The 13,661-nt window shown below is 46.4% G+C and overlaps 1 protein-coding gene across 2 annotated transcripts in view; it reads right to left on the bottom strand.

The window, feature by feature from the left end:
- Positions 1-13,661, bottom strand: part of LOC140187166 (regulator of G-protein signaling 9-like) — a 93,151-nt gene that overhangs the window by 41,479 nt on the left and 38,011 nt on the right. The window contains exons 4-9 of one of the 2 annotated variants that reach the window (XM_072242181.1): positions 12,790-12,896; positions 8,056-8,107; positions 7,750-7,808; positions 5,346-5,422; positions 4,709-4,790; positions 1,580-1,651 (exon numbers count right to left, since the gene is read on the bottom strand). In XM_072242181.1, coding sequence (XP_072098282.1) covers positions 1,580-1,651; positions 4,709-4,790; positions 5,346-5,422; positions 7,750-7,808; positions 8,056-8,107; positions 12,790-12,896 — 449 coding nt within the window. The remainder of the gene's footprint in view (positions 1-1,579; positions 1,652-4,708; positions 4,791-5,345; positions 5,423-7,749; positions 7,809-8,055; positions 8,108-12,789; positions 12,897-13,661) is intronic. The other variant, XM_072242180.1, reaches the window with a different exon arrangement.

Here is a 13,661-nt window from a genome sequence, read left to right as displayed (position 1 = left end):
AATCCCAGGACATCAGCAGTTTCTGAGATACTCAAACCACCCCATCTGGCACCAGTAACATTCCACAGTCAAAGTGACTTAGATCACATTTCTTCCCCACTCTGATGTTTGGTCCAAACAACAACTGAACCTCTTGACCATGTCTGCATGTTTTTCTGCATTGAGTTGCTGCCACATGATTGGCTGATTCGGTATTTGCTTAACAAGCTGGTGTACAGGTGTACCTAATAAAGTGGCCACTGAGCACATACAGACCCTTTACCACTGCAGAATTACCCCAACCCTGTAACAGGAGTGCTGTTAGACAGAGATAAGAACTGTCAAACCAAAGTATGTCTTGCAGTGTACTTCTGCCACAAAATCACAAATTTCATGACATGTATCAGTGATAATAAACCCGACTTAGATTCTGATTCTAAGAGCGGAGAGAGGGTTGGAGAGGTTTTTGTAGGAAATGTTGGGCCTTGTCACCAAAGACAAGCCCAACCCTAGTGAGGATATAGAGGGGTTGTAGGTCTGGAGTTTATGGAGACAGGGGCAAGACCGCAGAGCATTTCCAACCCATTGTCTAAAGCAATGTGTTAAAGTTCAAAGTACATTTATTACCAAAGTATGTACATTTATACAACCTTGAGATTTGTCTCCTAACAGGCAGCCACAAGACAAAGAAACCCAATAGAACCCATTGAAAAAAGATCGACAAACATCTAGTGCGCAGGAAACAACAAATAGTACAAACAATTAAAAATAAGCAAAGAACACAGACAAGCAGAGCACAGACGCCTCTGTCGAACACATTGCCAAATATAATGCTGAATTAAACTAAATCTCTTGTGCCTGCATGATCCATATCCATGCGAGTCTAAAAGAGCTTCTTAAACACCACCTCTGGCAACCCGTTCCAGATGCTCCTCTCCACCCTTTTATTCCTGCTTCCGCCCCCTTCCTTTCCAGTCTTGATGATGGGTCTTGACCCAAGTCATTGACTGTTTATTCCCCTCCATGGATGCTGCCTAACCTGCTGAGTTCCTCTAGTGTACTTTGTTCATGTTGGTTGACATTTCTTCCCTGGGAAAAAGTCTACCCTCACTATACCTCTCATAATTAGATAACTCATAATTAAGGTGTTGTTGGTGGGGTCAGAGAACACGGAACTTTCTGAATAGATTTAGAAGCTTGAGTCTTGTCCTGAAGGACCTGTGATGGGACGTCCTCTGATGGAAGGTGACCTGCATTAACACTCGGCCCCTGACAACCAAACAACATCATCAGCATCGTGTCCTGTCACGATGTGGAGGAACAGAGCACATCCCAAGCTCCTCACTCACCCACTCAGTCAAGCACCTCTGGACCATTTGTAGGTTCCACATTGACCTCAGAATCCTAGAACATAGGTGGAAGAGGCCACCCTAGACCTTGAGGGCCCAGCAAAGGAGAAGTACGATAGGGACGCACTGCAGGGGAGAAGAAACGTCAGCTGCAGGGTGAAGAAGTCAGTAGTTTCTGATCGCTGCCCCCCTCCAAGGCAGGAGACCTCCACTACTGATTCAGAGGGTCCAAACCTTGAACGTGGTCTCACCTGTTCTACCTTATTCACGTTAGGATCAGTGGCTCGGTTAATGCCGTAGTCCAGCGCATCCAGGGAGCCCGGCTGTTGGAAAAAGAGACAACGTTAGTAAGCAACTTAACTAGTGTGATGAAAGAGGACGTATTCAGGAGCACACAAGGAGATTCCCAATCTTTCATAAAGCAGTGAGCGTAATCAAAGACCCCACCCACCCAAACTTTCATAATCAAAGATCCCACCCACCCTGGACATTTATAATCAAAGATCCCGCCCACCCTGGACATTTTTAGTCAAAGACCCCGCCCACCCTGGACGTTTTTAGTCAAAGACCCTGCCCACTCTGGACGTTTTTAGTCAAAGACCCCGCCCACCCTGGATGTTTATAGTCAAAGATCCCACCCACCCCGGGTATTTATAATCAAAGATCCCACCCACCCCGGGTATTTATGGTCAAGGATCCCACCCACCCCAGGTATTTATGGTCAAAGATCCCACCCACCCCGGGTATTTATAATCAAAGATCCCACCCACCCTGGCCATTTATAATCAAAGATCCCACCCACCCTGGACGTTCATAGTCAAAGATCCTACCCACCCTGGACATTTATAGTCAAAGATCCCATCCACCCCGGGTATTTATAATCAAAGACCCCACCCACCCTGGACATTTATAGTCAAAGACCCCACCCACCCTGGACATTTATAGTCAAAGACCCCACCCACCCTGGACATTTATAATCAAAGATCTCACCCACTCTGGACATTCTCTCTTCTGTCCTCTCCGGGCAGAAGATACAACAAGACTGGAAGCATGTACAACCAGGCTCAAAGATAACATCCATCCCACTGTTATCAGAGTCTTGAAGAAACCTCTTGTACAGTAAGATAGACTCTTGGCCTCATAATCTACCTTGTCATGATCTTGCACTTCAATCGTTCATCTGCCCTGCACTTTTTAGGTAACTTTTACCCTTTATTCTGCATTGTTATTGTTTTGCCCTATTCTAGCTCAATGCACTGTGTAATGATTTGGTCTGTTGAAACAAAATCAGAGTCAGGTTTAACAAAGACGGGAAAATCCAAAAATCTTGGGAATCCAAAGCAACACACACAAAATGCTGGAGGAACTCAGCAAGTCAGGCAGCATCTGTGGAAATGAATCAACAGTCGACATTTCGGGCTGAGACCTTTATTCAGGACTGGAAAGGAAGGGGAGAGATCGGAGTAAGAGGGTGGGGAGGGGAGGAAGAAGTACAAGGTAGTAGGAGATAGGTGAAACTGGGAGAGGGGGAGTGGTGAAGTAAAGAGCTGGGAAGTTGATTTGTTAAAGAGACAAAGAGCTGGAGAAGCGGGAATCTGATAGGAGAGGACAGAAGGCCATGGAAGAAAGCGAAGGGGGAGGAGCACCAGAGGGAGGCGATGGGCAGGTAAGGCGACAAGGTGACAGGAAATGGTGAAGGGGGGCATACCAGAAGTTTGATAAATCGATGTTCATGTCAACAGGTTGGGGTGCCTCCTTGATGACATGAACATCAATTCCTCCAGCTTTCTCCACCTGTCACCTAAACTCAGGTTGGAGCAGCAACACCTCATATACCGTCTAGGTCGTCTCCAGCCCCTTGGTATGAACATAGAATTCTCCAACTTCCAGTCATTCCCTTCCCCTCCCTTCCCCTATCCCTATGTCACTCTGCCCCCTCCCCCAGCTGCCTGTCACCTCCCTCAGGGTTCCGTCTCCTTCTACTACCCATTGTGTTTTCCCCTATTCCTTCTTCACCTGTCCTGCCTATCCGCTCCCTGCTTCCCCTCCTCCACCCCTTTATCTTTCCCCTTACTGGTTTTTCGCCTGGAACCTACCAGCCTTCTCCTTCCCACCCTCCCCCCACCTTCTTTATAGGGGCTCTGTCCCTTCCCTCTACAGTCCTGACGAAGGGTTCCGGCCCGAAATGTTGACTCATCGTTTCCACGGATGCTGCCCAACCTGCTGAGTTCCTCCAGCGTGTTGTGAGTGTCACCTTGTACTTCTTCCTCCCCTCCTTCCACCTTCTTCCTCTGACTTCTTCCCTTCCTTTCCAGTCCTGATGAAAGGTCTCAGGCCGAAACGTTGACTGTGTACCCTTTTCCACAGATGCTGACTGGCCTGCTGAGTTCCTCCAGCATAGGTTTAATATCATCGGCATACGTTGTGAAATTTGTTGCTTAGCGGCAGCAGTATATAATAATAAAAACTATAAATTACTGTAAGTATACAGTACTGTGCAAAAGTCTTAGGCACATATGTATAGCTAAGGTGTCTAAGACTTTATCACAATACTGTATTTGTCAACGTGGAGTGGAGGGCAAGTTGGTAAATCTGGGAGGAAGAAGAGGTGGAGAGGTGGAGAGTGATGGAGAGGGGTGGAGAGGTGGGGATGGAGGGGAAGGTGGAGGGGGAGGGAACAGATCAATGCACATAGGTAAGTTATCAGTCCATAGTAAGTGCTAAGGGAAGTCACTACTCTAAAACAAATACTTTGCACTAGCCATGACCAATCCCTGCTGTTCTTGGGCAATGATCTGATTGTTGCCCTTTTGACACAGATGGGAACCTTCGACTGCAGCAGTGAGAAATTGAACACTCCCGCCAGTTGGTAGGCACAGGGTTTCAGAGACCCACCAGGTACAGAATGGAAGACAAACTTTTCACAGTACCTTGATACATGTGACAATAATAAACCGACACCACTACACAGACAGAAACAGTTCAGAGGCATAGGGGATAAATGCATGTAGATGGGACTGGCTCAGTTCGGGAATCTGATCAAAATGGACGAGCTGACCTGAAGAGCCCATTTCTGTGCTGTGAAGTTCTATGACCCTATGTCTGTTAAACCAAGACCTCATCTTCTTTCTCGTGAAGCGGACGATTCTGGGAAGAGATTTGATGAAGACAAGGGAGCTCTCCTCAGTGCTTTGCCCAAATGTATCCCTTCATCACCATCACCAATAATCAGTCACTATCATATTACCGCTAGTGGGAATGCTGGGTAGAAATTAGCTGTTGCCTGTCCTACGTCACTACAAGAGAAGTCCTCACTGGCCAATAACACTTCTCTCAGAGAACAAATGTGGTGGTATTCATGATAGCCGATCAGAACTTACCATTGGTCTGTGCACCAGCCAATAGGCTCTCTCCTGACAATCCAGAACGAACCTATCCGCTTTCTTACGTTCTTTGCCTGCCCTGTGGGGGAAGAGGAGAGACATGATCACTTCACTCAAGGACTGCTTAGGGTGCCTGTCTCTGCAATGACCAACGCTGGGACAGTGAGGTGGAATGTGGAGGGCTTCCATTACTGGGGGTAGGACAGACAGTGACTGAGGGGTGGGACGGATAGAGACTGCATTACTGGGCTGCGACAGAGAGTGACTGCATTACTGGGGAATAGGATGGAGAGTGACTGCATTACTGAGGGGAGGGATGGATAGAGACTGCAGTACTGGGCTGCAACAGAGAGTGACTGCATTACTGGGGAATAGGATGGAGACTGACTGCATTACTGAGGGGTGGGATGGATAGAGACTGCAGTACTGGGGAATAGGATGGAAAGTGACTGCATTACTGGGGAATAGGACAGAGAGTGACTGCATTACTGAGGGGTGGGACGAATAGAGACTGCAGTACTGGGGAATAGGACGGAGAGTGACTGTATTACTGGGTCCAAGTCCATAGCTCCCTGAAACCATCCAACTATATTTAGGCTGTCCCACGCAGAGGACGTTCTAACTCCTGACCTACCGGTACTGCTCCTTCGCCTGCATGATGATGAAGTCCCACTTATGATTGATCTTTTTGTTCAAGAGGTTATAATTTTCCTTAAAAAAAATTAGAAAAAGCAATGAAAAGATAAACACAAGAGATTCTGAAGATGCTGGATATCCAAAGCAACACACAGAATGCTGGAGGAACTCAGCATTCCCTTCCACAAAAGGGAAGGGTGAGTGGGCAGATGCAGTTTAATGTGGATAAATGTGAGGTTTGGTGGTAAGAACAAGAAGGCAGATTATTATCTAAATGAAGTCAAGTTAGGAAAAGGGGAAGCACAACGAGATCTAGGTGTTCTTGTACATCAGTCACTGAAAGCAAGCATGCAAGTACAGCAGGCAGTGAAGAAAGCTAATGGCATGCTGGCCTTCATAACAAGGGGAATTGAGTATAAGAGCAAAGAGGTCCTTCTGCAGCTGTACAGGGCCCTGGTGAGACCACACCTGGAGTACTGTGTGCAGTTTTGGTCTCCAAATTTGAGGAAGGACATTCTTGCTATTGAGGGAGTGCAGCGTAGGTTCACAAGGTTAATTCCCGGGATGGCGGGACTGTCATATGTCGAAAGATTGGAGCGACTGGGCTTGTATACTCTGAAATTTAGAAGGCTGAGAGGGGATCTTATTGAAACATATAAGATTATTAAGGGATTGGACACGCTGGAGGCAGGAAGCATGTTCCCGCTGATGGGTGAGTCCAGAACCAGAGGCCACAGTTTAAGAATAAGGGGTAGGCCATTCAGAACGGAGTTGAGGAAAAACTTATTCACCCAAAGAGTGGTGGATATACGGAATGCTCTGCCCCAGAAGGTTGTGGAGACCAAGTCTCTGGATGCTTTCAAGAAAGAGATGGATAGAGCTCTTAAAGATAGCGGAATCAAAGGTTACGGGGATAAGGCAGGAACTGGATACTGATTGTGGATGATCAGCCATGATCACAGTGAATGGCAGTGCTGGCTCGTAGGGCCGAATGGTCTACTCCTGCACCTACTGTCTATTGTCTATTGACGTCTCAGACCAAGTACCTTCATCAAGTCTCAGTCGCTGGTCTTGGCCCTAAACTGTTTGACTGTTTATTCCTCTCCATAGATGCTGCCTGACCCGCTAGGTTCCTCCAGTACTTTGTGTGTGTTACAATAGAAAAGCTAAACTCACAACTCTTCATCCCCCTTTGAAGCACCCCCTCCTCCTCTTCCTCAACACAGCATTAGCAACGTTACAGGCTGATAACAATGTGTATAACTTATGTTTGATTTATGTCTGCCTATACAGTGCTTGTGAATCAGTCCCAAGCAAACTTTTCACTGCACTTGTGGATACAAAAGTCAACTTGACGTTGACTTTCCACATATATGCAGATTTTCCAAATACCTTCTGTACCTAATAAAGTTGCCACTGAGCATATTGTATCGCTGTGTTTTCGCACACTTCCCATAGGTTCCCCTATATTGCTGTAGCCCATCTACTTCAAGGTTCAATGTGTTGTGTGTTCAGAGAAGCTCTTCTGCACGCCACTGTTGTAACACGTGTTTACTTGAGTTACTCCCACCTTCCTGTCAGCTTGAACCAGTCTGGCTGTTCTCCTCTGACCTCTCTCATTAACCCCAGGGGAGAAGCTACACAGTCAGAGAGAGAACGTGCAAACACCACAACTCACTAATCACCCCTCAACCATCAGGCTCTTGATCAAAAGGGGATAACTACACTCATTCTATTCCTGGTGTTCCCACAACTGACGGTCTCACTTTCAGGTCTCTTTATCTTGTTATCTCATGCTCTCGTTATTAATCGCTATTTATTTATATTTGCATTTGCACAGTATGTTGTTCATTGTTGTTTACAGTTACTGTTCTATAGATTTGTTGAGTATGCCCGTAGGAAAAAGAATCTTGGGGTTGTATGTGGTGACATGTATGCACTCTGATAATAAATTTTACCTTGAACTTTGAACTCTAACTCGTACATCTTCGGAATGTTGGAGGAAACCAGAGCACCCAGAGAAAACGTACAAATTCCTTACAGACGGCGGTGAGAACCGAACCCCGACCGGTGATCTCTGGCGCTATAAAGTGACTGCGCTAATGTTCCACCCTGATTGGCATTGGACGTGGCCAATGGCTAAGGAGCAAGTCCAGGATGAACCAGTGGGCGGTCCCAACCTGTAACTGGAGGCATGAGGTCCAGTCCCAGACTTGAAACTAGCCGGGAGGGGCAGGATGAGGGGTGGCGGGGGGGTGGAAAATTCCATCTATGAGGCTTAAAGGACGTCATATTAACCCACTCGAGAACTATCATTCTAGAGTGGGCAAAGAAGAGCTCAGTTTCCGTGTAGAGAAACTTGCAAAGTTACTACTCACACACTGCAGTCCTACAGTCCTTACCTTCTCATATTCTTCCAACATGCCTTTTTTACAGATATTTTTCTTTGCCAAATAAATTGCTGTGGAACAAAATAAATAAACTTGTCAGTGAATAAATTCAAAAAAAGCAGAAAGTAGGCCAGAATTTCCTTTGTCTCCATAACAACTACTTGTCATTACATTTCATTGGCTCCAAAGCTCCTTAGAATATCTTGAGGTCATTAAAGGAGCTACAGAAATACAAATCTTTCTATCTTCAGCATTAATTAGTTTGTTGGAGAGTGGGTGTGAATGAGGAAGAAGACCAGGTTGGGTGTGAAAACCTACCATAGTCAGTGTCCTCCGCTGGCCACTCCTGACTGGGCCAGAAGTATGGTGTCTGTGAAGGGTAAAACATAACTGGTAAATTGGTTTGTTATTGTCACATGAATTGAGTTACTGTAAAAGATGTCCTGCATACCGTTCATACAGATCAATTCATTACGCAGTGCATTGAGGTAGAACAGGGTAAAATAATAATAGAATTCAGAATGAAGTACAAACACAAAAAAATCTGCAGATGCTGGAATCCTAAAGCAATACACGCAAAACGCTGGAGGAACTCGGCAGGTCAGGCAGCGTCTATGGAAATGAATAAACAGTCGACGTTTTCTTCAGGATTGAGGTGTTTGAAATAAAAGATGGGGTGAAGGGAAGGAGGCTGGCTGGAAGGTGATAGGTGAAACCGGGCGGGTGGGAAAGGTCAAGGGCTGGAGAGAAAGGACTCTTGACAGGAGAGGAGAGTGGACCATAGGAGAAAGGGAAGGTGGAGGGGATCCAGGGGGAAGTGATAGGCAGGTGAGAAGTAATAAAAGTGGGGAATAGAGGGGCGAGAGGAATATTTGTTCACTGGAAGGTGCAGAATGAAGTGTTACAGTCACAGAGAAAGTTTGTTTGTTTAGTTATTTACTAAGAAGCAGCATAGAATAGGCCCTTCCAACCTTTCGAGCCACACCGCCAACAACCCCTGATTTAACACTAGCCTAAACACAGGACAATTAACCTACCAACCAGTACGTCTTTAGACTGTGGGAGGAAACTGGAGCACCCAGAGGAAACCCACACGGTTACAGGGAGAACATACAAACTCCTTACAGACAACGGTGGGCGTTGAGCCCAGATCACTGGTACTGTGAAGCGTTGTGCTAGCGACTGTGCTACCATGCCACCCCCTAGTGTGCAGGATGGGTGGACAATATAGCACAAGGTCATCATGAGGTAGACGGTGAGGAAAAGGGTCCATCTTATTGTATGAGAGGACCATTCAATAGTTTTATAACAGCGGGAAGAAGCTATCCTTGAGCCTTGTGGAATGTGCTTTCAGGCTTTTGTATTGTCTGCCCAGTGGGGTGGATGAAGGAGCAAGAGGAAGTGTCCGGACACAAGAAATCATGCAGATGCTAAAAAACCTAAAACAGTGGCTGTTTATTCCTCTCCATAGATGCTGCCTAATTTGCTGAGTTCCTCCAGCATTTCGTGTGTGTTGTTGGGAGAGTGTCCAGGGTAGGTGGGGTCTTTGATTATGTTGGCTGCCTTACTGAGGCAGCAAGAATTATGGACGGAATCTATTGAAGGGAGGCTGGTTTCTGTGAAGTGCTGAGCTGTGTCCACAACTCTCTCTGGTTTATGGGCAGAGCAGTTGCCATCTGGACAGGATACTTTCTATCATGCATTGCTTAAAAGTTGGCAAGGATCGGCAGGGACATGACAAATTTCTTTAGTCTTCTGAGGAAGTAGAGGTGTTATTAATGAGCTTTCTTGGACGTGGCTTCAACGTGATCAGACCAGAACCAGCTATTGGGCTGAACTGAATATGCCTGAACTCTTTCAATTTTGTGTTTTAGATTCTGTGTTTATTGCTCACTTTTTTTTGTTGCTGTCTGTGCAATTTTTGTTTCTCATGTGGGGGGGGGGTTGATTTTTTTTTGAATGGGCTCCATTGCTTTTTCCTTGTTTTGTGGCTGTCAATGGGGAAGACAAGTCTCAGGGTTGTATATTGCGTACATACTTTGATAATAAATGTACTTTGAACCTTTTTGGTGATGTTCAACGTGAGAGGGTGTGATAACTCATAAGCACAACAAAAGGCTCAAGGTGGAAGAAACACACGTCATTACAAGTGAACTAGAGACAATTCCTGTATATTCACTCAAACCAAGTCCCATTCAGCATCTCACCTGCATCTTCACAGAACAGTACAGCACACGAACCGGCCTTTCAGCCCAAGATGCCATGCTGGACTAATTCAGCTAATGATACCTAATTCCTTCTGCCTGCACAGGGTTCATATCCCTCCATTCTCTGCATATTAATCTAAGCGACTCCTAAGTGCCTCAAACAACACACATCAAAGTTGCTGGTGAACGCAGCAGGCCAGGCAGCATCTCTAGGAACAGGTACAGTCAACGTTTCAGGCCGAGACCATGCCTCCATTGTATTTGTTTCCAATGCTGCCCCAAGCAGAGTGTTCCAGAGACCCATCACTCACTGTGTAAAGAAAAGCTACCCTGGATATCTCCTTTGAATTTACCTCCTCTCACCTTACATGAATGCCCTCTAGTATTGGGAATTGTGACCTTGGGAAAAGATATTGGGTGTCTACTCTGCCTATGCCTCTCACCATTTTATAGACCTCTATCAGATCATCCTCCGCTGCTCCATAAGAAACAACACTAGTTTGTCCAACCTTTCATTATAGCCCATACCCTCTAATCCAGGCAGCAGCTTGGTGAACCTCTTCTGCACCCTCTCCAAAGCCTTGACATCCTTCCTATAATGGGGGTGACCGGAACTTAATGAAATCCTGCAGACGTGGCCTAACTAGAGTTTCATAAAGCTGCTACATAACTCCCTGACTCTTGAACTGAATCTGTCATCCAATAAATTTAAGCACACCATACACCTTTACCACACTATAGCCTTGTGTGGCTTCTTTCAGAGAGGACATGGACCCTAAAATCCCTCTGTATATCAGTGCTGTTAAATGTCCTGCCACTAACTTTACATTTGACCTCCCAAACACCATACCTGCCCGTGACCTTGTCTTTCTGATCTTCTGGGGCCCCTCAGCCCTCTGGGATCCCTGCAATCTCATCTCTTGCTCCTTACTGATGTCTTGCCCCATTGTTTCCATCCACTGTTTGGTCCACGAGTTCTGGAATTCCTTCCCACCACCTCTCTCTCCTCCCTGAGCAAGCTCCGTAAGGTTTTCCTCCTGCCAAAACGTTGGTGACAGATCCTGACGTGACTTGGAGTCCGAAACTTTAGAGAAGGTGCAAAGGAGACTTACCAGGACGCTGTCTGGATTAAAGAGCATGTCTTATGAAGACAGATTGAGCAAACTAGGGCTTCTCCCTTTGGAGCAAAGGAGGATGAGAGATGACTTGATAGAGGTGTATAAGATGATAAGAGATATAAATTGAGTCAACAGGCAGTGCCTTTTTCCCATTACAGAAATGTCTAGTATGAAAGGGCATAATTTTAAGGTGATCGGAGCCTTGTTGTGGTTTGGAGGCTTGCGAGCCACAATGCCCAGAGAGCTATGTTGGCTGGAGTCAGGCCTTTATACTTTGGCTCTCGGTAGGGTCACCCATGCCAAACCGGTCAAAGGGTAGAGGCCAGATTAAGAGTGGTTCACTGGTCCTAAAGGTTTGGGGGTTCAGCTCAGGGCTAACAACCTGACCTGTCAAACAAAACTGTTACAGAAACAGCAATGAAGAATCCTTCTACATCTGAGTGCGACAGTCGGTATTCCTGAGTCTCCACCCGGGACTTGTGTGACTGACAGCAGTGAAAACCAAGAGGAAGCTACTGGCATAACGAAGGGAGCCGTGGACATTGTCAGTGATGGAGGACCTTTATTCCTGCCCTAAGCACCAGTGGTGTAATGGGTAGAAAGTAAGTAAGGGGAGAAGCACAGGGGGCATATCAGAGGCGGTTAATCGTTCTTTTTTAAACAGAAGCTTGTGGGTGTGTGGAACTCTCTGCCAAGGGTGGTGTTAGAGAGGTGTCTACAGTAGAAATAGTCCTCCTACAGGCCCACTAAGAGTGTAACTTGAGACTGGATCAACATACAGAAAATGCAGATGGAACTCAGCAGGTCAGGCAGCACCTATCAAGGGATTCAATCCTTATGAAGGATCTCGGCCCAAAATGTTGCCTGTTTATTCCTATCCATTGCTGCTGCCTGACCTGCTGAGTTCCTCCAGCACTTGGTATGTGTTATAAGACCATAAGAATTGAGCCATTCAGCCCATCCAGTCTGCCCTACCATTTGATCATGGCTGATTTATTTTCCCTCTCAACGGCACTCCCCTGCTTTCTCCCCGTAACCTTTGATGCCTTTACTAAACAAGAACCTATCAACCTCCATTATAAGTATACCCAATGACTTGGTCTCCACAGATTCGCCACCTTCAGGCTTAAGAAATTACTCCTCATCCCTGTTCTAAAGGGACATCCTTATATTCTGAGGCTGTGCCCGCTGGTCCTAGACTCCTCAACTATAGGAATCATCCTCTCCACGTCCGTACTATCTAGGCCTTTCTATATTCCTGATGAAGGGTCTAGGCCCAAAGCGTTGACTGTTTATTCTTTACACAGATGCTACCTGAACCTGCTGAGTTCCTCCAGCATTTTGTGTGAGTTGCTTTAGACTTCCAGCATCTGCAGAATCTCTCGTGTTTATGATGCTTTCATTCTCATTCTTCTCAGCTCCGATGCGTACAGGCCCAGAGCCGGCAAGTGCTCCCCTGTGAGGGAAATGACAGATGAACTTCTGGGCCGAGACCTTGCATCAACATCAGCTGCCCACTGCTCTCGGTGGATGCTGCCTGACCCTCTGAGTTCCTCCAGCGTTTTGTCTGCATGTTGATTTGGATCTCTGGTGCCTGCAGTCTCTTCTGTGTCTCAGCTTTGAGCCGAGCACAGGGAGTGGCGAGGGGGCAGGGGGGAGGGGGGGGTGGAGCACATCTGCTCCATCTCTATGCCTCCCGCTTCAGTACCACTATCGGACTTGCTTACCTGGAACCTGTAAAGACTGTTGTCTGGCTTCAGGACTAAGTTCTTGGGCTCCTGTAAAGGGTAGATGTAGCCAAGTTTCACAAGTAGATTTCCCAATAGGCTGCCTTCTAAAAAACAGAACAATTGAACGACAAAAAACAGTCACTTCAGAGGAGTTACCCAAGCAAAAGATCAACGGAAGGGACATTACTGGCAAGTACTTCACACTCATTATTCATATATACAATTTGTATATACAGGTACATTGGATCATTCTGTACAAACAAACATTATGGCGCGCACACACACAAAATGCTAGAGGAACTTAGCAGGCCAGGGAAAGAGTAAACAGTCCACATTTCGGACCAAGACCCTTCATCAGGACTGTTAACCTGGTACCATTTGCCCGCATTTGGCCCTTATCCCTATCTGTGTTCAATTATCTTCTAAATGTTTGTATCTGCCTTAACCACTTTCTCTGGCAGCTCATTCTGCATGCCCACCACCATCTGCTTGAACAAATTAACCCTCAGGTCCCTTTTAATCTCTCCACGCTCACATTAAACCTGTGCCCTCTAGTTTTTGATTCCTTTCCCCTGAGAAAAAGGCTGTGTGCATTCACCTGATCTACACCCCTCATGACTCAATGCTGCCCTATCAGGTCAACCCCCATCTCATACACCCCAGGGAATAAAGTCCGAGGTCAACCCCCTGTCTCATACACCCCAGGGAATAAGGTCCGAGCTCAACCTCCTGTCTCATACACCCCAGTGAATAAAGTCCGAGGCAGCCAAACCTCTCCTCATCACTCAGGTCCTGGCAGCAGCTGAGCATATTTTCTTTATACTCATTTCATAATATTAATTCTGCTCCTCTCTTCACAGATGCCGTAT

This window comes from Mobula birostris, chromosome 24 (genome assembly GCF_030028105.1).
Source record: "Mobula birostris isolate sMobBir1 chromosome 24, sMobBir1.hap1, whole genome shotgun sequence".
Lineage (NCBI taxonomy): Eukaryota > Metazoa > Chordata > Chondrichthyes > Myliobatiformes > Myliobatidae > Mobula > Mobula birostris.
The sequence above is the reverse complement of the archived record's forward strand: the minus strand, read 5'-3'. Positions and strand labels throughout refer to the sequence as shown.